The sequence below is a fragment of the Helianthus annuus genome, chromosome 16 (assembly GCF_002127325.2).
Source record: "Helianthus annuus cultivar XRQ/B chromosome 16, HanXRQr2.0-SUNRISE, whole genome shotgun sequence".
NCBI lineage: Eukaryota > Viridiplantae > Streptophyta > Magnoliopsida > Asterales > Asteraceae > Helianthus > Helianthus annuus.
In genome coordinates, this window is record NC_035448.2 from 151,026,901 (window position 1) to 151,053,589 (window position 26,689).

Sequence of the window (26,689 nt, forward strand, 5' to 3'; positions counted from 1 at the left end):
ACCAACCCCGGGAATGAATGAATTTTTTTTCCTATCATTCCTCGTCACAACAAAATCCTTTTTAAAACGTTTGAACACACTCCTATTGCCCGTCATGCGTGTCTTAAAACTTGGACCCACTACCCAAATTGAATCCCAACGTCCTCCGCAAGTAACATTAACTAAATAATCGTATTCTACGGGTAATGGGCTAAGGGTAATGTACTTACTCGGACATATAGAAACGATGTGCCCGAGTTGTTTGCATATTAAACAACGATTCTCGGCCTTCCTCAGTCTCCCGACCAGTGCACATCCCTTACGGCTAAACTTCTTCGTGAAACCCCTCGGAACCATCTTCTTGGGAAAATTTTTGATGGGTGATTTCCACGAGCGACTGGATGGCTTCCCCTACGTGTACTGTTTACCTTTTACGTTGCCCTGGCCGCATTTTCCAGCGTTCATCCTATCATCACCGAAATCGGCACCAACCGACTTCCCTTTAGCCCCTAAATGATATCCAGGATCATCATCATCATCATTCTCGGTCTTCACAGAACCTTTGGCATTGACACCAATGCTGGTATCACAGTTTACGGGTTCCTAGGACCAATCAGACCGAGAAGAACGATGATCACACATATACTTAAAATCTCCACAAACATCACACCACTTCATCTTAACCGAAAATAAACAAGAATCGAATAAAACTAATCGAATTAAACGAAAGAGGAACTTGAACTTGCAACTTGTTTATCAACGAAACTTGCATACAAAGTTTGAAACTTGAAACCCTATTTATACTTGATGAATAGGTATGTTGAAGGGATATGTCGATTACATGAAGGGATGTGCCGATATCCTGGAAACAGTTCGGTAGTTATATCCCTTGCACGCACCTTTTCAAGTATAAGCCCAATCTAAAAACATAACCTAATGGATTCTATATTGGACCCATTAACATTATGTTGGCCTACGGCCAAATTCGAAATAAAACAAATAAACATATTGTTCGGCCCAATAATAAACTAATAAACATAATAACTGTAGTGCAAGCGACCCAATTCGGATCATCAGAAGTTCTTGATTATCAGCTTCCAAGAGTAGTGCTTACGTGGGCATTCAACATCTTTCTTCCGAAAGTTGACTATTGGGATACAGGTCTTTGATAGAAGATGACGGGTTAGTGAAAGTCTCTTGTTCACCAAAGTAAGGGGTCTGTATATCTTCAAGCTTCAATTTGAGTGCTTGCAAACTTAACTCATCACCATATGTAGTTAGATTGATATCTGGTCCCCTAATTTCGATATTCCCCTCGAGCATATTTACTACATCAGACATGGTAGGCCTATGAGCTGGGGATTTGTTAATGCATAATACAGCGATCTCTATAATTCTCAATGCCTCTTTTTTGTTGAAACCAGAACCCAGTCTTGGATCCACCAAGTCCATCAAACTCCCCTTTTGTTTTAGAAAAACAACCTTAAGAATGGAAGAAATATAATGATAATAAGAGTAAGGTGATATATTATTCGGGATTTGTTTGAAGAAAATACAAAGTTTAGAAAAAGGAGTTTTACCCAGTCAACAAGACAAATAAATTCCTCAGTTGGGTGATGTTTCGTATTAATCTTTCCAGCAACAACTTCGAGTAATAAAACTCCAAAACTATACACATCTGCTTTGTAGGTTAAGTGCCCCCTTAATGCATATTCTGGGGCCATGTATCCTCTGAGGATTAAAAACAAAATGAAAGATAAGTAAAATGCACAGATCATGATTCGCAATAAAAAAGAAATTACTAGCTTACATAGGTTAGACAACTTAACTTTTGATGGATCTTAGACCTATTAATAATACAATGCCATGAATTGTCTAAGACATGATGACAGGATTTAGAAATTTCAAAACATATAGATTGGTCATGAAAGAGGGAGACTCAAAGTTAGATAATATAATTCTCGTTGACCCTAGTGGAGTGTTATAAGAAATATATGGAACTTCAGGAAAAACTACAAGTCTCATATACCTACTTGCTTTATTAATAGCTTGTAGTTGGCATGGGCATGTGCAACAATTCTGTGATTAGCGGTGACAATGCTTAGGCTACCATGGAAATTAAAAAGGTCAAAATTCTATACAAAGCACCATTCCTTGGAAATAGAAAAGAAAGAGGCATTGATAACCACAATTGGGAGATGGACTTATAGGAGACATGGATCACAAACAACACGACTAACATCAAGACGACCAAAATATACTTGAACGACACAAGTGTATTTTTTGTAGATGTCAACATGTGGACATTTGGCGAGATACGCACACTATCAAAAAGTTGGGACAAGTTTGTACGAGGGCTTTAGAGGTAATTCTATTTTGTTAATGCTAATAGTGAAGCAAAGAGGCAATGCAAACTTAATTATGATGGAGCGATCCAAGATTATGTATAAGGCTTTAGGACCCTAATATTCATATTTAAACTAAATACTGGTGTTGTTCTATAATTAATAGATGGATTAGTTTACGATGTAAATTAGACTAGTAAACAAGAGCAAGGACCGGAAGTGACAAGTTGAAAGATCATAACCTACATCTAAAGAGATTGACACCTCTCCATTAGACGTGACTCTTTAGAATGGTGGCAAACATCACAGAACTTCGGCAGACACATGGATTCAAGAAGGGACGTGACACTTCATCAAGAGACGCAACCATTCGCTCGCACTCGTTCATTTAGTATAAACAGGGTTTGTCTATTTCATCTGTAATCATTAGAATTTCATTTGTAATCATTAGAATCACTTTTACTTTCATATTTAGTAAAGTATTTCGATTGTTCGTAGTTTATCATTGTGGGTCATGTTCGTGTTCGTAACGGTTCTGATCAACAGTGGTATCAGAGCCATGTTTCAAATGCCATGTTTCAAATCTGGGAAGAGGAAGAAGCTGATTGAATTAGAGTGCGTGTTAAGAATTTGGGAAGAAACCTATTGGAATCATCATAACCAGGTTCTCGATTTTTTAAAATTTTGTTTTGGTTTCAAATTTGAATTGCATATTGATCCCAATCCAACATCTCATGTGTTTGAATTTTTTTGAAAATCGAATTTCCTTTTTTCTTAGTACGTCACCAGAATTTAAAGAATTTGTTTTTCAAAAGAACATAAGAGTATGTTTTAAATAAAAAACACAATTCAAAACGAATCTCAAGTAGTAAGTTAAAAATTCGAGAAATCCTGCATGGTACAGATCCTTCGTAGTACAAAAACCTTCGTGGTGCATAACCATTGTGGTAAAAAAACCTCCGCGAAACAACCTTCATGGTGGAAATCCTTCGGGGTATGTTGGTGCACTTGTGTCTGTACTTTGTCTGTATTCAGTAACGATGTAAACGATGTCCTTGTTAGTCATGTAAGTTTGACCAAGTCAACCATCCTCCGGTTTGACTTGGACAAACAGTTGAATATGGTTGTAATTTGTCTGGCTCGAAGGATGATTCATCGAAGGATAATGTTATCCTTCGATGAGCTCGAACGATGAACCTTCGATGGATGCTCGGTAGATCATCCTTCGAGGTGAATGATGATCCTTCGACAGCTTTGTCATCGATAGATGATCCTTCGACCATCTATCGGATCCTTCGGACAGACAACCAATGCTGGGTGTATATATACCCATGCAGTGTATGTTCACAGTAGACTCGATAGACAGAAGATAGACACACTCACTTGAGAGCTTTCTGTCCAGGAACATACACATACTAGAGAGTTTGCAAAACTGATTTGTAAACATTGTGCTTGTAACCGGAACCTTTCATTCGCATTAATACAAGTGGTGTTAATCGGTGAATCTTTGTGTGTTTGTGTTTGTGCTTGTTTCATCTCGGTTTGCTCACTAGCTTGGATTCCACACTTGCTAGTGGGTTAGTATAACAAGGTTAAGGTTGAACCTCATCCTCCGAGAGGGACCTACAAGTGGTATCAGAGCTAAGGCTCTTTACCTTGTTTAAAACCGGGTTTGTTCAAGTTCTTGGTGTGTTTGGACACTTGGTTTAGCACCCGTTTTTGGTGGTTTTCTTGCATTTTAAACTGGAAAACGTGTTCTAAACTAACCGGGAGTGTTCAAGAGCGGGTTGGGTAACTTAAAACTTGTTTTTAAGGGTCTTGGTGATTTCCGGCCAAATTCCGGTCATAATTCCGGTGACCGGTTTCTGGATAAGATTGTCCATTTTGGGTAATATTTTATTTGAAAATCAAAGTTGGTAGAAAGGTGAGGTCTGACCATTCCTTTTTGCCGAAAGTTGACTTCACCAACCCATCACCTTTTCACCAACCTGTCACATCAGTGTCAGTGTGTCAGAAGCATTCGAAAGATATCCTTCGACATCGAAAGACCATCTTTCGATCAAAGACAGCTCGATAGATAAGCATCTTTCGAGTAGTCATTCGAAGTCTAAGCATTATCTTTCGTTCCAGGAATCTATTCGAAGGATAGTTGTTCGAAAGATAAGGATTTATCTCGAAAGATAAGGATCTTTCAAGTGTGAATCTTTCGAAATTTTGAATCTTTCGAAACCATTGCTCGAAAGTCAACAGTGATCTTTCGAACACTGTTGATCATTCGAACAAGTGTTGATCTTTCGTTTGTGGTCTGTTTATTGTTAACAAGTTTCTGTTTTTCAGATCTTTCGAACCAGGATCTTTCGGCTGTGTGTGATCTTTCGGAATATTCATTTAGCATTTATTTTTCGTATAAATCATGAATCCGAATTGGTGGAATCCGGCTCCAGACAGTGGAAAATATACAAGTTCAGGTTCCACTCCCTCATGGTGGGGTACACCGGCTCCCGATAGTGGAAAGTACACATGTACAAGTCTATCACCTTCATGGGCCGAGTCTCCGGTGTCTACATCTTCACAAGCAAATGCCATATCGTCAAGTCAATGGGCATTAGTATCGAATCAAACTCCGAGCATCCAAAGTATTCTATTGAGCGAAAGCGAAACCGGAAGTTTGAATCGTCCTCCAAAATTGATGCATTTAAATGAATATCCGGGCTGGGTTGACAGGTTCCGTACATACGTTCTTGGTCAAAACACCGAACTGTGGATACGTTTCACCACAGATTTCGATCAAGCTATAGAAGTTGCTGCTTCAGATACTGCTACGTTTGCCGATCTTCCTGAAGATCAAAAGAAAACGTATGATCTGGAAAAGAAAGCTTACGCCATTCTCACTCAGGCGTTAAGCAAGGATATATACCACCAGTTTGTCAGTTTCAAGACAACTAAGAAGTTGTGGCAAAGGTTGAAAACCAGGGGAGTAGGGAATGAAGCAACACGTCAATTGCGTCATGATCTGCTCAAGAAAGAATTCGACTGTTTCACATGCATGGATAAGGAGTCTTTGGGAGACATGACAAGCCGGTTTTATCATTTGCTTACTGAGTTGAATAATTTTGGTGTAGCAACAACTCAAGCAGAAGTGGTGAAGAAGTTTGCTGATGCTTTGCCTCCCCAATGGAGCAGTTTCTTGGAAATCCTGAAGTATAACGGAGTGTTGAGAACTACAAATATCAACGACTTCGTGCAGCTTTTGGAAAACAAGGATCAGGAGGAAACATTAAAGGCGAAGAGAGTTCCATTGCCACAAAATCCAGAAATGTACTATGGAACTTCCAGTACTTCGTCTGCAAGAACTGGTCCACATGCTCCACTGCAAATGGCGTTTGTCACAAGCACGGATATGTATGGCAATCCGGTGCAAGTTCCAGTTAAGCCACCTCCCACCACAGACATGTATGGAAATCCAATACAACCACCTCCTCCTCCTCCTGCTCAACAACAACGTGCATGTTATAGAGGAACATCATCTGCTGGTCAGCAATCAAAGCCAAGTACTGTACAGCTCGACACTTCGAGTTTCTCTAAAGTCAGTGTAGAAGTAGCTAAGGAACACATGGAGCTGCTTAACATTGTAGTGAGCGCGTACTGTGGGTTAATAGAAGGTTAGATTGGCAACATTAATCTGACACAAGAAGACTATCGGCAGATTGATAAAGAAGAGATGGACTTGATGGATATCAAGTGGGCCTTTGCTAGTGCTGTGAGAAGGGCAAAGGATTGGATGGAAAGTACTGGCAGAACCAGCTTGGAGAGTAAGAGAGACACCAAGTATGGGTTCGATAAACAGGCAGTGAAGTGCTTCAACTGTGGTGAACGGGGTCACTTTAAAAGGGAATGTACAAAGCCAGCACAACACGGGAACCAAAACCCCTTCAGAAACCAAGGCAACCAGCAGAACCAGAATAGAAACAATGAGCGTACATTGGTGCCCGTCAACAACCAAACCAATCGGGCACTTGCGGTTCAGGTGGATGAAGGTTGTGACTGGTCAATCCAGTTGGGTGGTGATGCTCCCGATGGAACATCATGTTTTGCTCAAGTTGTGAAGGATGTGAAGGATGTAATTCACACCAGTGGTGGAGAATCTTCCGCCAATGGTGGTGAATCTTCTGAGGATGAAGACTCTTTGGGTTACAGCAGGAGTTCAGATGAAGAATCCTCAAGCTCGGGCGATGATCATGTGGGTGAGACATCAAATGCAGCAATCGATGCAGATATTGATGAACTTTTGGTGGAAGCTGCAGCAGAAACTCAAAGAAGATCTATCTTGGTGGATCAAGCTGCTTATTCTTCGTCTTCTCTCCATTCAGCTTTTGTGGCTAATGTCGACGGTTCATCAAGTCAGGTATGTGTCGATGAACCCACTGTTGATAATTGTGATGAATGTAATAGATTGCGTGCTAGATGTGCTGATGTGGAGAAAAGTATGTCTGAGTTGCAAGGCAAACATGATGCTTTACAAGCTAGCTTGTTTGAATTGCAAGACAAACATACTACAGTGAATGAGAATTTGAGTGACTTGCAAAGTAAGCATGAAGCTTTGCAAGAAAAGTATGATGTGACTTTTATTCACAATCAGAAATTGACTGTGGACCTTTCCAAATGCACTGAAGCCAACATATTTTACGAAAACCATGAAAAGGAATTTAAGTCGGTAATCGAAAAATTAAAGAAAGATAAAACCGAACTAACTAAAATGGTTTCCAGAAAACAAACGGACATTAATTTGTATATCTCTCGTCTTGAGACAATGCAAAAAGAAATGGCTTGTGTAAAAACGGAAAGTGAGGCAATCCAACTCAAGTTAGATAGTTATTTGAGTTCTAGCTATGTGTTGGATCACATCATTGATGTCCAAAAGGAGAAAAGGGATGTCACGTGCATAGGCTATAAGAATTGTCCACCACCAGTGAGACATAATTATGATGCCATGCCGGATGAGGAGGACAGGGTGTTCTTTGAACCATCTGTGCCTCTAGATGTGAAAGAGTTTGCAGCAGGACTCAGATACCAGAAAGAAGTATCCTCAGATTCAGATGTGTCAGCAGATACATTTGTAACTGCTGAACAGAATCAGGATCCTCCAGTTGTGATTGAGGATGCTGATTCTTCTGATGATGAATCTGATGATACTGATTCAGCAAAGTCTGATGCGGTAGTTAAAAATGAGGACATACCTCTTGAGAATCATATTCTATGTGATCCTCCTGCAAAACCCGCTAAGACTGTTGCAATCGAGTCCTCGTCTGAAGAAGAGTCGGAGAGTGTGAACTTGCTGTACACTCTTGTTGGTGATGATAAGATTTATTCAGACAAAGATTTTCCTATTAAGAATGTTAATCAATCCTTAATCAGTAAAGTCTTTGAGAATTCGACTAGTAAGTTTTTGGGAAAGTCAGGACCACGTGTTACAGTTACACAGTGTCCTCCTATTCCAAAGGCCGAAATTCGAAAACAATTTGGCAACAAGAAATTACCAGCAGTGCAGAAACAACAAAATCACACCAAGCCAAAAGCAAAATCACCGGCTCAAACTCAAAAGAAGCCGAATCAGAAGAAAAACAAGAATGTAAACTTTGTGAAATCGACGGGAACTGACAAAATTGAAACGTTTGAAAATAAATCTAACTTAGAGTTTGTCAAGAAAGCTACTGTTTTGAAAAGAATTGAACAAAACAGTTCAAAGCCTAGTACCTCGGGTTCACAAAGTTCAACATCATCGGCTAAACAATCACATGATACTTCGGGGTTTGTTGAACGAAGATCTTGTTTTGAGTGTGGAACAATTGGACATATAATTCGAAATTGTCCATATCTTCATAAACAAAAAGGAAAAGTTGATGTTCCCCGTGACCAAACTGACCATAAGCAATCTGTTTCTGTAAAGCAAGATCCCCGCCTTGTAAAAGAAAGGGAAAAGAAACAAAAACGCCAACAGGTCAAGAAAATTGAAAAGGCAATTAAAACCGATGTGGTTAACAAATCATCTGTTTCTGTCAACCCAGAAAATTCAAAAACTTCAGACAACCATGAAGTTAAAATTTTAAAGAAAGACACTGGTAAAACAAAACAGACATGGAAACCTAAAACGGTTAATGAATCAGGGGGAACATCACAATTCACCAACCATCAAAGACAAGAAGTTATTGTCATTGATGAAAATGGAAGACCCAAGACCACAATGGCTTGGGTCCCCATCTCCAACTAATCATTTGAGTTTATGTGCAGGGTGTTCCAGGAGGAACTATCAGTAGTCATTGGATTGTTGATAGTGGGGCATCCAGGCACATGACAGGCGACATGAAGCTTCTCTACGACGTCAAATCTATTAGAGGAGGTTATGTTGCTTTTGCTGGAGATAAGGGTGGTTATATAACGGGTGAAGGAATGATATCCAACGGGATTGTCAGCTTTGACAAGATCAACTTTGTGCAACAACTTGATCACAATCTTCTTAGTGTTTCTCAAATCTGTGACAAGCAGTTCTCAGTACACTTTGATGCTAATGGATGTTATGTGCTGAAGCCCGGCTTCTAAATTCCAAAAGAATGGATTCTCTTGTCAGCTCCAAGGATAAATGATTTGTACGTCCTTGATATGAGCCAAGCTATTACTACGTCTGCACAAGCAACTTGTTTCGTTTCCAAAGCCACAGAAAAAGACACTATCTCTTGGCACAGACGAATGGGTCACATTCACTTACGCAAAATGAATCATTTGGTTTCAAATGAATTGGTGAATGGTGTTCCCCTCAAAAATTTCCATCTTCAAGACGTCTGTGTTTCGTGCCAGAAGGGAAAACAAACGAAGAAGAAGCACCCTACAAAGAAGATCAACACGGTGGCAGTTCCTCTTGAACGTTTGCACATGGATTTGTTCGGTCCTGTCAAGCACAAGAGTATTCGGGGTGATCAATACTGCCTCGTGATAACTGATGATTATTCAAGATTTTCTTGGGTGGCGTTCATGGCACACAAGAGTGAAACCTTTGGCATTATCAAAAACTTGATCATTCAGATTGAGAATTTGTATAAGTTGAAGGTTAGGCGGATACATAGCGACAATGGTACTGAATTTAAAAATCATGCCATGACGGAGTTTTGCACTTCAAAGGGTATTCTTCATGAGTTGCTGAACGTAAGAACCGCACATTGATCGAGACTGCTAGGACAATGTTGGTAGAGTCGCAGTTGCCCATTCCATTCTGGACTGAAGCTGTGGCCTCTGCATGTTACACATTGAACCGAGTCCTTACAGTCAAAAGGCACAACAAGACCTGCTTTGAGCTTCTTCAAAAACGGAAACCAGATTTGTCTTATCTTGAACCGTTTAGAGCTCCTTGTACAATCATCGATCCTAATGGAAAGTTTGGGGCAAAAGCAATTGATGGATACTTTCTTGGGTATGCCACCCCTAACTTACGAGTCTGGAATCTAGAGACTAAAAGGGTCGAGGAATGGTCTGAGGTCAGAGTACAAAGGCACACTTTGCCAGTCAAATGTCCTGGTCAGCCTTGGATGTTTGAGTACGATGACTTTTTCAATTCGATCAATGTTGAAGCCGTTGAAGAAAGTGCTGCGGCAAGAATGTTTTTCGAGAGTGACAATGCAACAGTCTCACCGGTGGTTCGTCCAATTCTTGTCAATCAAGAACCATCTTCGGTGAACAATAATACTCTCGACAATGAGGATTTTCACGATGCTGCCGAATTGAACGAATCTTCAGAGGATGATGAATTTCTAGATGTAGATCAAGAAGCTCCAACAACAGCAGTTCATGGTACTTCAGAGGGTACTCCTCCAGTGGATACCCATAGAACAGCTGAAGCTACTGCATCATCCACTTCGTCAATTCCGGGCCTTGATTTGGTTGTTGATCTTAATCTCAACAACCTGGGTATAAATATTCCAGTTCGAGAAAATCCTGAAACAAGAATTCATAATACCCATCCTCAACAAAACATCATAGGAAATGTGCAAAGTGGCATTCAAACAAGAAACATGTTGCGAAACAACAACAATGCAGGCTTGTATGCAGCAATTCGAGAATCCGGGCAACAAAACGATTGGTCTTTCGCGTGTTATGTTTCATAGGAAGAGCCAAGAACTTGGAAAGAAGCCTTGAAAGATAACTCTTGGGTCGAAGCAATGCAGGAAGAACTGCAACAATTCCAGAAGCTGGGTGTCTGGAAACTCGTAGAGAAACCTGCTGGATACAAGAAGATTGGTACCCGTTGGGTTTTCAAATGCAAAAAGGATGACCGCGGAGTTGTTATCCGAAACAAAGCACGTTTAGTCGTTCAAGGTTTTCGTCAGATTGAAGGGATCGACTACAACGAAGTGTATGCACCAGTGGCACGTCTCGAAGCTATTCGGATCTTTCTAGCCTATGCGTCCTTCAAAGGATTCAAGGTTTATCAGATGGACGTGAAAAGTGCATTCTTACATGGTGTGGTTGAAGAAGAGGTATACGTCGAACAGCCTCCAGGTTTTGAAGATCCTATCCATCCCGATCGGGTTTGGTTGCTCAACAAAGCTCTCTATGGTCTTCATCAAGCACCGCGAGCTTGGTATGCAACCTTATCTCACTATCTGCTGGAGAACGGTTTTCGAAGAGGTCTTATCGACTGTACTCTTTTCATCAAAGAACAAGATGGAGATCTTATTCTACTACAGGTATACGTTGATGATATTATTTTTGGTTCTACTAATGATGTCTTGTGTAGGAATTTCGAGCGCATAATGCAGGATAAATTCGAGATGAGTGCTATGGGGGAAATGACCTTCTTCTTGGGCCTACAAGTACAACAAACTGAGTCTGGGATATTCATCCATCAGACTAAATATGTTGGTGACATCTTGAACCGGTTCCAGATGTCTGATGCAATGCCCATTGGTACCCCATTGCCGACAAATCACGGAATTACTCCAGACTTGAAGGGTGAAGCTGTTAGCCCCTCCTATTATCGCGCTATGATCGGATCTCTTATGTACCTCACAGCATCAAGGCCAGACATAATGTACCCAACGTGCCTACTTGCCAGATATCAAGTCAACCCGAAGGCCTCACATCTTGCAGCTGTAAAAAGGATTTTTCGTTATTTGAAGGGTTGCCCTGACACCGGTCTATGGTACCCTAGGGATAATAACTTTGAATTGGTCGCTTTCAGTGATTCTGATTTTGGCGGATGCAAAATCGACGGCAAATCCACAACGGCTGGATGTCAGTTTTTAGGAAATCGCCTAGTCACATGGAAGTGCAAGAAGCAGACGTGCGTCGCTACCTCAACATGCGAAGCTGAATACATTGCTGCCTCAAGTTGTTGCTCCCAAGTTCTTTGGATCCAACAACAATTGCGGGACTACGGTTTTGAATTCCTAACTACTCCTATTGACGTTGATAATTCTGCTGCATTACAGATCACTAGAAATCCTGTGCAGCACTCAAAGACCAAACACATCGAAATCAAATATCAATTCATACGTGATTGCTTTGAGAAAAGGCTAATCGATGTTGTTAAGGTCCACACCGATGACCAACGTGCCGACCTTTTTACCAAAGCATTTAACAAATCAAGATTTGACTTTTTATTATTGGTAAACGGCATTAAGGTCAAGCCAGAGTAAAACCAACATCGGAAAATCATTTTTGTAAATAACTTTATGTTTTAAATTTATCTTAGTTTATTGATTTTAGGGGGAGTAAATCCAAAAATCTGAAAATCCAAAAACATCGAAAAATTTCAAATACACAAAAACAATAGAAAAACAAAAATGAGTTTCCTGGCGAGCAAAAGAGAAAATGATAGTACATCAGTGGTCTATCCAAACCTCTTTAAACCTTAAATGAAAAACGATAAGCAGCTCTATATAAGATGTATCGGTAGGCTCACAGTCATTTTAAAGTGTGCAGGGTGATATAAATCTTAAACCGACTGAAGACCAGGTGGGAACCATTCATTGGCATATGGTCTTAGTACCGAAATTTCGTTTGATAGATTGCCGAGGTTCTGAGATATTCGGTCTTTATGCTGCTTATCATCTGGGTATCATGGTTGTATCTTTTTCCGAAAAATAACGGGGACGCAAGTCTAGATCTTCCATGATACTATACATACGTGTACATATTGCATACTGCATTCGACCTCAATAAGTGATAAACAATCACATGTCCATATCAAATAAGTGATAAAATATCACATTTATCCGGGAGTCAAGTTCGTCTCTCTGCTGTACGGAAGTACTGACCTGTTCACGGACTTGCTCCTGTGCCCTCATGCATCTGAAAATCAAGTTCCTCATCAATAAGTGATTATATCACATAGGGCTTGTTTTCAAATCAAAATAAGTGAGAATCTCACATCATATACGGTCAAACAGATGATAATCGGTATACTCACCGGTAAGATGAACTCTCGTGCATACCTTGATACGGGAATGTGTCGTGATGTGGATGAACACCGGTCGGTAAGTATAAATCATACCTTAACGTATCTCCTCGCCATGATTACATCTGATAAGTTGAGCTTAAGTGGACAACAATACCGATAATTGTTATAGGATGCTTATCTTAATGTTAACTAACTGAACAACAGGAGCGTTTGGCATGACCGTACACTGATATGATTCTCTTACCCTCGAAACTCGCAAAAAGAATGTCTGTATATATTTATTTACTGCTTTCAGTCTTTACATTTCAAATATTAAAAATACCAAAAAGATTTTAGGTGAGTTTTAATATAAACTTTATAAAAACCAAAAAGATTTTATTTCTATTTTATTTTCGATTGTACGATGTTGGATCTCGAGTCTTCGTTACCTGAAACCTGAACGAAAACCGAATTGACTAAATCTTCATAAACGGTCAAAATTTGCAAGTTTTGAAAGTTGGAAACTAAAATTGATAAATTTGTAAAACTTTCAAACTGTCGGACGGTGTTTGATTGAAACATGGTCATACGTGTGTCACTTGTTTATGTTAACTATACTCCAAGCAGTTGTTCTCATTACGCGTTTAGATTTCTTGCATGTGCAGATTCTAAAGGCAAGGAGAACATAGTCGATGACAAGCTTCGGAATGAAGACACGACGTGAAGGCACTCAAAAGATGAAGATGATTGAGTTGCCGCTGACCATCATCAACACCACAAGGATCTTAAGCTTTGAAGATCAAGTCATTCACGAGCATAACTCAAGGGGGAGCTTATGTTAAGGGGGAGTTTGTCAACACACTTCCTACATGATACGGGTAGTTTGTTGATACACTCTCTGCTTTCAAGACGTGAAGACTTTGAAGATCCTCCGACATTGAAGACTTGAAAGGACATCAGAGTCTTGAAGACATAAAGATCAAAGATGATCAAGATCGAGACAAATTTGCAAACATCGAAGATCGAGACAAAGCTACAGCCAAGGGGGAGTTTGTTGGTGCACTTGTGTCTGTACTTTGTCTGTATTCAGTAACGATGTAAACGATGTCCTTGTTAGTCATGTAAGTTTGACCAAGTCAACCATCCTCCGGTTTGACTTGGACAAACAGTTGAATATGGTTGTAATTTGTCTGGCTCGAAGGATGATTCATCGAAGGATAATGTTATCCTTCGATGAGCTCGAACGATGAACCTTCGATGGATGCTCGATAGATCATCCTTCGAGGTGAATGATGATCCTTCGACAGCTTTGTCATCGATAGATGATCCTTCGACCATCTATCGGATCCTTCGGACAGACAACCAATGCTGGGTGTATATATACCCATGAAGTGTATGTTCACAGTAGACTCGATAGACAGAAGATAGACACACTCACTTGAGAGCTTTTTGTCCAGGAACATACACACACTAGAGAGTTTGCAAAACTGATTTGTAAACATTGTGCTTGTAACCGGAACCTTTCATTCGCATTAATACAAGTGGTGTTAATCGGTGAATCTTTGTGTGTTTGTGTTTGTGCTTGTTTCATCTCGGTTTGCTCACTAGCTTGGATTCCGCACTTGCTAGTGGGTTAGTATAACAAGGTTAAGGTTGAACCTCATCCTCCGAGAGGGACCTACAGGGTACAAAAACCATCCTGGTAATAAGACGTGTGTGGCAAAGAAAGAAAGAAAAACCTGTGTAAATCAAGGCACGTGTGGCAATCAAGACCTATGTGGCAAAGAAGACTTGTGTGGCCATATCAAGACCTCTGTGGCAAACAAAACTTGTGTGGTACAACCAAGTTAAAGCTTGTGTGATGCAAACAAGAAGAAAGATTGAAGAATAGCAAGAAAATCTTGAAGTAAAACAAAGAAGATAAGAGAGAAAAAGTCTAAGAACGTAAACTAGAAAGGAATTATGTCAGGAAAAGACGCCAAAGAAAGCACGCCAACGCCAATCCGTGAGCAAGGAAGTATATCCCTTCAAAGCCCAAAATTGACTGAATCAAATTATACTCAGTATTTGATGGAAATGATCTTGAAGCATATAGCCTTTGGGATACGGTTGGTTCAAAGGGGTAGATGAAAAGAAGGCGCATATAACGAAAGCAATGATCTTTCAAATGTTACCAGGAGATATTCTAATGCAAGTTGCGTAATATGAAATGGAAAAGGAAGTTTGGGATGCAATCAAAGTTCGATATCTTGGAGCAGATATGGTTTAGAAAGCATGTCTACAAGTTTTGATAAGCGAATTAGAAGCCTTAAAGATGGATTAGAACGAAACAGTAAGTAGTTTCGCATGCAAGTTGGATAGTAAAAGCAAAGTTTATAAGTCACGGTACCACCATTAAAGATAAGAAGATTGTAAGGAAATTAGTTATCTCTGTTCCGAAGAAGTTTCTACAAATTGTAGCATCCATCAAGCAATATTCAGAAGTGGATAAAATAACATTTGAAGAAGCAGCAGGTAGGATTACAACATTTGAAGAACACCTCAAAAGCCAAAACGAAATAGAGAACAATAATCTATTAATGTCATGTTCAGATAATCATTCTGGAAATTGGCATCATGGAAAAGGACATGGCGATCAAAGTCAGGGTAGAGGATGTGGACGAAGTTCGTTCAGAGGAGGAAGAGGATGTGGAAACAATATGGATCGAGGAAACAGAGACATGGCCGAGTTCAAGTGTTATGATGTGGTTAATTCAGTCATTTCGTATGTGAGTGTAGCAAACGAAAAGTCAAAGAAAAAGAGAAGGATGAAGAGGTTCATCTCGCGTTGGAAGAAGAACCCATGCTACTGTAAGTTAAGCAAGTTGAAGACCTTCGATAAACTATATTTAGTTTATGGGGGAGTATTGATGTTTATACTTTAATTAACAGATAGATTAGTTTACGGTGTAAATTAGGTTAGTAAACAAGTGCGATAAACAGAAGAGACAAGTTGAAATATTATAACCTACATCTAAAGAGATCGACCTCTCTCCATCAGACGTGACTCTTCAGAATGGCGGCAAACATCACAAAACTTTGGTAGTTACATCGATCCAAGAAGAGACGTGACATTTCATTAAGAGACGTAAATGTTGGGTTTGTAGGCTTTAGAGTAGCTGACCCTAATTAGGGTTAGCCGACCCTAGTTATTAGGCCCACTTAGTGAATTTGTTGACCAAGTAGGAAACCCTAATCGTGTTCTATAAATACCTATTATGTAATTGTAGTCTGTGTCATTCTGAAAACTATTGTGAGTATCTAATAAAGTGTAACCCTAGTTCCAACCCATGGATGTAGGTCACCTTGACCAAACCACGTAAATTCTCGTGTTCTTTATTTTCTGCTAGTGTCTGTGTTTGTTCCGCTTCCGCTCGAGCCTACTCTGATATGATACCCTAACAAGTGGTATCAGAGCCATAGGTCCAATTAAACACACGGTTCACACGGTTATCGCAAGAGAAGGAGATAGCTAGACGAGAGATCTTGATTTGCTGTTGTTATTGTCGCCGCTGACTTATTTACGGCCCGTACTTATTCTTTGGTTACGGCTCGAAAGGTCTAGGGTTTGCGCCGTAGGGTTTGCGGTTTTGGGGTGTTTGGCGAATAGGGTTTTGGTTTTTTTAACCCTGGTTATTCGCTGTTTTATGCTCGGGTTTGCAGGAGAAGTCGCCGGTTCGGGTGCATTGGTTTCTTGTTTATTGAAGGTTGCTCGGTTTTCAGGTGCTTGGTTCCTTGTGGTTTTTTTCTAGTTTTCTCGTTTACTATGGCTGAAGACGGGAAGTTCCGAATCTAGAAGTTCAACGGTACTGATTTTTCATGGTGGAGAATGCAAATAGAGGCGTTGCTTGGTGAATGCGATTTGGTTATGGTATTGGAAGAAAAACCGGCTGGAATGGAGAAAGCTGCTAATGTAATTTGGGACTCAAATGACAAAAAGGCAAGAGGTAAAATTACATTGGCTTTGACGAGGAGAGTTGCTTTTAATATCATGAAAGAAAAAACTGCTCGTGATATGTTAACAGCTTTGTCAAATATGTATGAGAAGCACTCTGTCGGTAATAGGGTGTTCTTGATGAGGGAAACGGTTTAATATGAGAATGAACGAGGGCAGTCAAGTTGCTGATCACATTAACGAAGTCAATTCGATTTTTTCTAGGTTAGCAACTGTGGGCATGAAGTTGGATGATGACACTCAGGCTTTGATTTTGTATCTTCCTTACCTAATAGTCGGTTAGGGTTTGTGATAATTGTCACTGAAATTGCTAGAACTGGTAATTTGAAGTTTGATTGGATCCGGGATAGTGTTTCGGGTGAAGACATTCGCCGAGGAACTTTAGTGGAGGATCTACTTCTAGTATGATCAGTGTTAGCAGGGGAAGAGGTAATAATAGAAGCAGTGGGAGTCGTGGGGAAAGCTTGTCTAAAGCTGGGAAAAATGTGAGGTGCTGAAAATTGTGGTGAAAATGGGCATTTTAAAACATGTGTCCCGATCCTAAGAAAGAGGATGGGAAACAACATGTAAATAGTGTTGTGTCCGATGAATCTGACGGTGACGTACTGGTTCTATGTGAAGAGTCTATAGATTCTTGGGCTATGGATTTTAGTTCTTCATTTCACGCCATGCACAGCGGGAAGACAATGGTGAATCTGAAAAAGGGAAACTTTGGAAAGGTACGATTAGCTAACGGTCTTGTTCTTAATGTTACGGGTATGGGAGATGTCAATCTGAAGACTTCACTAGGCACTACATGGAACTTACAGAATGCCAGGGTAATTCTAGGTTTAACGAAGCAACGAATTTCAGTTAGTCAACCGAATAAACAGGGACTAGATGTTAAGTTGCCTGTGGGAGAATAAGAGGATCGTTGTATCTAGTTGAGGTACCTGCTGAGGGAGTAGCCGTCCTGGTACAACATAAAGTCTGGTTCACTAAATCTAGTAAGCGGAAGAGGGTTCAATTTGAAAACTTGAATCCTGGTGCTTTGGGGATGTCAGTTGAATGTGGCAAGGGTTCTAAGTTTAAGCCAGTAAGGGGATTTGGTGATAGTGGGAGCACGGGTTGTGTTCCGGGTACCATTACAAAGAGTCGTTGGGTTTTGAAGATGAAGATTCCGACTAAATAAAAATGCTTTTCTGGAAATAGTTTGCAAAATGTAGAGAGTGGTATTAATTCCAGTGTATCTTTGGAGCTTTTGGATCGTACAAGCTGGTTGAGATAGAGAATGGGTTTGATAAGACTGTTTGGTTGGAGCTTGTGGGAGTTTTAGCTGGTCTCTTAGGTACTTGATGAGAGGTGTGGTTGCAACTTGGTGGCTTGGATGTGGCTGAAGTCTTAGCTTATTCTTAGAACTGAAGGATTGGAAGACTTATTCGTAAAGATTACTGAGGTTACTGATAATGGGTTTCTTGGATGCACGTTGTGGACTATGTAAAGCCTCCGAGTAGGATATTGTTGGGTTCGTAGGCTTTACGGTAGTTGGCCCTAATTAGGGTTAGCCAGCCCTAGTTATTAGGCCCACTTAGTTAACTTGTTGAGAAAGTAGGAAACCCTAATCTTGTTCTATAAATACCTACTCCCTCCGTCCCATTAAAAGTGTCCTATTTTGAATTTTCAAAGTCTTTATTTATAAACTTTGACCTTAAATAATTTTGTTTGTGTTAGATAATACTTGATGAAAGTTATTTGATTTGAGTGTATTTTACACATGTTTTTATCGGGTTAATTTTCATCAAGTTTTATATAACACAAAAAATATATAATTAAAGTCAAAGTTTATAAATAAAGACTTTGAAAATTCAAAATAAGACACATTTAATGGGACGGATGAAGTATTATGTAATGTAGTCTGTGTCATTCCGACAACGGTTGTGAGCATCTAATAAAGTGAAACCCTAGTTGCAACCCGTGGATGTAGGTCACCTTGACCGAACCACGTAAATTCTCGTGTTCTTTATTTTCTGCTAGTGTGTGTGTGTGTGTGTTTCTTTATTCCGCTTCCGCTCGAGCCTACTCTGATCCAACACCCTAACAGCAACGATTCGCTCACACCTGCTCGTTAGTTTAAATATAGTTTGTCTATTTCATTTGTAATTATCAGAATCACTTATACTTTCATATTGTATACAAGGATTTCGATTGTTCGTAGTTTATCATTGTATTCATGTTCGTGTTCGTAAGGGTTCTGACCAACTCCTAATTCTTGAGATGGCGGATCATTTGAACAAAGATTCCATGTTCAATTCTTGGGAGATGATGAAAGTAAGGATGTGTGGAGTATAAAACTTTGTAAAAGCAATAGATTAAGTATGTTTAGTTATTGACTTTAGGAGAAATATCATGTAAACCCAAGGATGAAGAAAGTGATTATGAGAAATTGGGCAATGGATATAATAATGACAAGAAGGAACCTGAAAGTCACTAAAGTATGAGAAAGAAATGCCTACAATTTGATGGTGCAGATGTTAACATATGGACATTAAGATAGGTATGTGAACCATCGTAACATGGATGAGTTTGTGCTAGAGCTTTAGAGGAAATTCTCTCTACATAATGATAATGATGTACCAAAGATGCAGGTACACAAACTTAAGCATGTGGGAATGATTAAAGAATATGTGAAGGATTTCACTACCTAAAATCTTGAGTTCAAAATCTTTTAAACAAGAATTCCTATTATACATTCTGGATGGGTTACAACCATGGGCCAAGACAAAGTTAAAGAGGCCTGGAGTACAAAACCTTGTAGAGGAAATAAGGAAAGCATATTCACTTATCGAATTTATCGAGAAAAGACCATGTAAGATACAAGATAAATGTTAGACAAAATTAATTATTGTTCTTACTTTTGTATTTTATCTATTCTTTATGTGCCAAAGTGTAACTATTTTTGTATAAAATCCTTGCCTCCTTACCCTTACGAGCATAAACTATTCATATTATCACATGGTATCACGCCTACCTTTCCCCCTCCCCAACCTCTGCTCTTCTTCTTCCTAAAATTGCCGCCTGCCCTTCCCTATCTCCCTCCTCCTTCTTTATGTTTTCTTCTCCTGTGGCTGCCTCTTCTTCATCTGAATCTATCATGTCCATGAACACACTACTGCACATGTTATCAATTCAACTCTCATCAACAAATTATCTGTGCTAGCGCAGTTAAATCCTCCCTGTGCTATCTTGCTAGGAACTTTTCTCCCACGTTGATGGTTCGGTTCCTGCCCCTGAACCACGAATATCCCAAGGAGAAAAATCTGTTGCTAACCCACTATTCTCTACTTGGGCTGCTGCAGATCAAAAGGCAATAATGATCCTGAATGCCTCGCTCTTTGAAGAAGCTATTTCCTAAACATTAAGCCTCTCTTCTGCTTGGGCTATGTGGCTTGCTCTTGAATTAGCCTGCATCAACATGTCTATTGAACGTGTTCAGAATCTACGTGACCAGCTTCGTCACATCACCAAAGGTACCTCTACTATTTCGGAGTTTGGAAGGAAGTTTAAACATCTTTGTGATCAACTTGTCATTGTTTGTAAACCGGTTGATGAACCTGATAAAATTCATTGGTTTCTCTGTGGCTTGGGCACTTCTTTTGAAACGTTTTCTACTGCCATCCGTGCCTCCAAGCTGACTCCTCAGTTCCGTGATCTTCTTATTCAAGCAGAATCACATGAACTGTTTTTACAATCGCTTCATGGACACTCTACACCACCTGTGGCCTTTTCAACCCAAATAACTCGAAGCCCCAACAATAACCGAGGCCGTGGGGGCGGTTCTCTCGAGGCAGTGGGTCTCGTGGTTACGGTAGGGGCCGCCGCAGCCCCCACTATCAACTATGTGCACGAATGGTCATTATGCTAACACATGCCCTAACCTCATTGACTTTGCCCATCGCTCCCATCCTACCCCTTCAGATTTGGCTAAGGCCTTTCATGCTCAATGTCATCTGACCATTTCAGGTCCAAACTGGGTTTGTGATACAAGTGCCACAGACTACATGGCTAACCCATTAGTGAACATAAAAAATTCACCCCCATACACAGGTGAACATTCAGTAATTTTCGGTAATGGAAATTCTCTTCCCATTACTCATATTGGTCAATCTCATATTTCTTAGGATATAAAATTAAAAGATATCTTGTTGGTTCCAAACCTTATGAAAAATCTTATGTCTATAAGTAAACTTACCACTGACAATCATTTGGATGTTTTGTTCTCCCAACCTTATTTTTATATTCAGGACCGCACAACCGCACAACGAAACAAGTGATGGCTCAGGTTCGATGTGAAGATGGTCTCTATGTGTTGCATACGGGTCCTCAAGCTTTTTCCTCAATTTTGACAAAATCACCAAAAGCATCTTATGAGTTATGGCACTCTCGTTTGGGGTACGTCTCCTTTCATACTATCCTATGATTAAATAAAAGTGGGTCTTTGCAACTCACGTCTATTTGCCTAAACCAATAATATGTGCTTCTTGTGAAATGTCTAAAGGACAATATTTACCATTTCCTATTAATGAAAGTCGTGCATTGTTTCCTTTGGGATAATGGGACTTTTCATAGAATATCATGTCCTTACACCCCCAAAACAAAATGGGAGAACCGAAAGGAAACATAGGCACATCGTGGAGACAGGTTTGGCACTCCTTTTCAATAGCAACCTTTCTCCATCATATTGGGATCATGTTTTTAGTACCGCAGTATACATCATCAATCGCCTACCCACAAAAAAATTAGATGATAAATCACCCTTTGAGGTGTTATTTTTTACGCAACCAACTGATAATAATTTCCGGGTATTTAGTTGTCGTGTTTATCCTTATCTTCGTGATTACTCGACACATAAGTTAGCCCCGCGAAGCTTGCCATGCATTTTTATTGGCTATTGCACTCAATACAAAGGCTTCAAATGCCTTGACTCAACCACCTCACATGTCTACATCACTAGACATGCCTGCTTTGACGAAGTCACCTTGCCATTGAAGGGGGATACCTCCACCTCGGATCTATCTTCCCTTCCTTGGCACACCTTCTCGGACATCACTATTCCTACACCACCTTCACCATCTAAAAATGTTTCACAACCTACACCTTTAACCTACATGACCCCTTCTGCCCACTATGATGACTTAGTCCCTAAACCTACCATCCCAGCCCAATTCGCTACTTCGCCTATCCCAAACTGACTCCACTACTCCCATGCACACTAATACAGTAATACCCTAACTCAACCTCACTCCCCAGCCCACATCGACCCGTTTACCTCCGCTCCAGCCTAAACTCAACCCTCTTACACTACCGTCTCCCCTCCAGCTCATACCCGAAGCCAATATTCCCCACCCCATCTTTACACAACCCTGTTTTGAACCAACCAACCCATCATGAGCCTCATTCAGCCTAAGTTGAGGCTCCTTCAGCCCAAACCGAACCCTCACCTTCCTCTGCAACCATCTCTAACGCTCACCCTATGGTTACTCTGTCTAAAGCTGGTATATTCAAGCCAAAATATCATGCCAACCTTGCACACCCTGACTCTTATAACCTGCATTTTTCCCTCTTCTCTCACACTGAACCCAAGGGGTCCAAATCAGCCAACAAACATCCGCACTGGCTCGAGGCTATGCATAAAGAGTTTTTAGCACTTCAAACTAACAACATTTAGACCCTTGTTCCTCTACCATGTAATCAAAATGTTGTTGGTTCAAATGCTTATTTCACACAAAATATCGGTCCGATAGAACCATCGAAACATATAAGGCTCGTCTTATAGCTCAAGGCTTTAGTAAAATGCCTGGTTTAGAAGACTCTTACACATTCAGTCCGGTTGTTAAAGCGTCGACTAATCGTGTTGTTTTGTCCTTGGCAATTATCCATGGTTGGAAGCCTCATCAATTAGATGTTAACAATGCCTTCTTCTATCGACGCATCTCTGAGCGTTTTTACATGGAACAGGGTTTGAAAACCCTCACTTTCCTGATCATGTCTGCTTATTGAATAAAGCTCTTTATGGCCTTAACCAGGCGCCTCGAGCTTTGTTCCATCGCCTCAGCACATTTTTACTAAAAAGTGGATTTGTTTGCACCAGGACTGACCTGTCCCTATTTATATTTAAACAGGACTCTCATATTTTATATCTTCTTGTATATGCAGATGATATAATTTTAATAGGAAATAATACGACCATCATGGTCACCTTTGTTACATGCCTCACGAATTTACTATTAAAGACATGTCAGTTATTTTCTTGGACTTGAAGTTACTCGCATTGTAGATGGTCTCTTCCTAAGTCAGTCCAAATATGCTCATGACATCCTCACTCGTGCTGATCTTGTTGAGTGCAAACTAGTTCACACGCCCCTGGCAATAAATGAGTCTCTCAGTATCACTAGGGATCCTTTTCATGATCCCACTACATACAGATCTCTAGTTCGGGCTTTTCAGTATCTTACCATAACTCGCCCTAACATCTCCTATGCAGTGAACCAGGTCAGTCAGTTCCTTCAGGCTCCAACCACTACACATTTTCAACATGTCAAATGTATCCTTCGATATATCAAGGGAACTTTGGCTTTTGGGCTAACCTTTTCCAAGCCAATCAAGACTGTCATCCTTGGCTACTCTGATGCTAACTTGGCTCGATGCATCAACACACGTCGCTTAACCTATGGTTACTCGATTTTCTTAGGTGGAAACCTAGTCTCTTGGAGTGCTAAGAAACACCCCACTGTTGCTCGCTCAAGTTGTGAGTCAGAGTACCGTGCCATGGCCAACACCGCTGCTGAAATTGTTTGGATTACTCGCCTACTTCGTGAATTACATGCCTTGCCTCCTGATTGCCCTAAATTACTGTGTGACAACAAAAGTGCTTTATTTCTCACTCAAAATCCTCTCTCTCACAAGCGTGCTAAACATATTGAGTTGGATTATCACTTTGTTCGAGAACTTTTATCCTCTGGGAAGCTAAAACACTTGCTTTGTTCCAACCAAGCTCCAGGTTGCGGATATATTTACAAAGAATCTTCCTCGACCTCAGTTTGAATTCTTTGGTGATCGTCTTGGAATTCGCCCGCCACCGTTCAGCTTGAAGGAGGATGCTAGACAAAATTAATTATTGTTCTTACTTCTTATGTACCAAAGTGTAACTATTTTGTGTATAAGATCCTTGGCTCCTAACCCTTAGGATCATAGACTGTTCATATTAGCACAATAAACATAGTGATTATAAGAAATGTGTGGGGCATATGATCATGAAACCGAGCATAACAAAGCGAATAAAGAACAAGAAAGGAGTTTAGGTGTTATCAACATGATGTGCTATGTTGGTTTCCCATACAATAACTCAAGGTAAACATGGTTTGAATCCAATTCCTTAGTGCCAACATTACAAATAATGCCTATCCGAAGTTAGAGGTGGGGAGCCACACTTTCACCGGTATGCTTAATGTGGAGGAGATCATTGGTGATATGATCGAAGCATCCCCTAGGCTTAAACAAGGTGCCATAAGTGCATAAAAGATGCTCAAGGTCGAGTCTAAGGGAAAAATAAAAGAAGAGACATAGGTAATAGGCCAGATGCATGACGTGCAAGGATACTTGTGGATAAGGTATGGATAATTCTATTAAAGATCGTAGAATTGTGTAAATAAAGGCATAATATTCCTTAGAACATGAACATTATAGATTAGGAATCAGGGTACCTTTGATAGGATAAATAAAAGAGATCTCCAGTTTAACAATACCCATCTAAAGAGCCACAAAAAATCACTAGTAAGTTGTTCTCTCAGGCAATACAAAACGTTCATTGTTCATGCAATCTTTCATTGGGTGTAATTTTGTAGATTATTTCCCGCCCAAAAAATATGAAAGATGGGTATATGGCATGAAGATTATTTTCTACTGGTTTCTAAACATACAATGTTAGAAGTAGAAACATTAATTTGTTGAGGAAAATGAATATGGTTAACAAGGCACTTACATAGTTCCGGCAACTCTGGTTGTGATGTGAGAGTTTTCTTCTTCATTAAGCTTAGCTAAACCAAAATCTGAAATCTTTGGAGTAAGGTCACTATCCAGAAGTACATTTGTTGCTTTAATGTCCCTATGAACCATTCTTAGCACGGAATCTTCATGCAGGAATTTCAAACCTTTTGCAATTCCGATACAAATTCGTTGTCTTGTAGGAAAATCTATTTCCATCTTAGATTTATGGTTACCTGATTTATAAAAACTAGGGTTAAGACCCGCCCGCGTTGCGGCGCGGGTACATCGTAAATATTGAATGGATTAGTCCAAACGTTATATGATGCATTAACCATATGAAAACACACACTTTGACATATCTAGTTGAACTCAATGTAACCTATATCAGCAGTGTGGTTGGATCAAACATAAAGTAAATTAAATTCATATCGAACAATCATAACGTATTATATGTGACCCAACTCATACATAGAAAACGTAACGGGTATGAATGAAAATATGCACATGTAATCGAAAGGGATTAATTAGAGCTTTCGTAAAAAAAAAGGGAGAAAAAGAAACCATAATTTGACTCCAATCGGTTCGAAACAAATTACTTTACGAAACATACATAAAATAAGCACGGAAACATATTATATTTGACCTGAATCATTTCACAAAAAAGTTTACATCGAAACATAGAACAATTTGAATTTATACCAAAACGTACAAAAAAATATGCACGTAAAAATGGTTTCTTTAAAAGAAAACGTATTATATTTGACTTGACTCGTATATAAAAAAAAAGTTTATGTCGGAACGTAGAACAAATCATGTTTATATATAACCGTACATAAAATATGCACGTAAAAAATAAATTTTAAGTAAAAGGAGTATAGGGGTAAACCGAAACAAAATATTAGTAAAAAAATTTAATAGGTTAAAAACGTTCGTAAAACCGTGCCAAGTAGCACCAATTCCACAACGACATCGACTCTCAACATCGTAAAAATAAAATAGATGAAATGGTAAAAATTACACTGAACGAAAAGTAGAACAAAATCGTTGAACAACGCACACCCGTTACAGTGTGTTAATGCGAAGACATTAACCAGAAACGTAAAACGTAGGAAATAATAACTTAGTCGATCTAGGACCTGACCGTTGTGGCGAACTTTTCAAAAGGGAAAAATGGACGCGTTGCGACGGGTCTGTCAAATATGAAAAATAGAGCAAAAAACGTTAAACCTCACATGCACGCTACGACATGTTAACTCGCAAAATTTAGAACGAAATGTAAAACGAAAAACTTGCGAAAGAATAAAACTATGGGGGGCCAAAGTTATAAATAATAAAGTGTTGTGTTAAATTACAAAATATGAAAAACTTTGAGTTAAAAGTAAAAATTTTGAGGGTTAAAATGTAAAAGATAAAACCTAAAGGTTAAAAGTATGGTTACCTGATTTATAAAAACTAGGGTTAAGACCCGCCCGCGTTGCGGCGCGGGTACATCGTAAATATTGAATGGATTAGTCCAAACGTTATATGATGCATTAACCATATGAAAACACACACTTTGACATATCTAGTTGAACTCAATGTAACCTATATCAGCAGTGTGGTTGGATCAAACGTAAAGTAAATTAAATTCATATCGAACAATCATAACGTATTATATGTGACCCAACTCATACATAGAAAACGTAACGGGTATGAAGGAAAATATGCACATGTAATCGAAAGGGATTAATTAGAGCTTTCGTAAAAAAAAGGAGAAAAAGAAACCATAATTTGACTCCAATCGGTTCGAAACAAATTACTTTACCAAACATACATAAAATAAGCACGGAAACATATTATATTTGACCTGAATCATTTCACAAAAAAGTTTACGTCGAAACATAGAACAATTTGAATTTATACCAAAACGTACATAAAAAT

General features: G+C 39.5%; 1 protein-coding gene across 9 annotated transcripts in view; it reads right to left on the minus strand.

Moving 5' to 3' along the window:
- Positions 1-698: 698 nt before the first annotated feature.
- LOC110915493 (probable leucine-rich repeat receptor-like serine/threonine-protein kinase At3g14840) overlaps positions 699-26,689 on the minus strand; it is a 41,474-nt gene continuing 15,483 nt past the window's right edge. For 6 of the 9 annotated variants that reach the window (XM_022160207.2, XM_035985313.1, XM_035985314.1 and 3 more), the window contains 3 exons: positions 24,765-25,002; positions 1,560-1,710; positions 699-1,461 (listed from right to left, as the gene is read on the minus strand). In XM_022160207.2, coding sequence (XP_022015899.2) covers positions 1,102-1,461; positions 1,560-1,710; positions 24,765-25,002 — 749 coding nt within the window. In that variant the 3' untranslated portion in view covers positions 699-1,101. Of the gene's footprint in view, positions 1,462-1,559; positions 1,711-12,631; positions 12,666-12,837; positions 12,897-24,486; positions 24,533-24,764; positions 25,003-26,689 lie in introns of those variants that run through there. The other 3 variants (XR_004883982.1, XR_004883981.1, XM_035985316.1) reach the window with 3 other exon arrangements.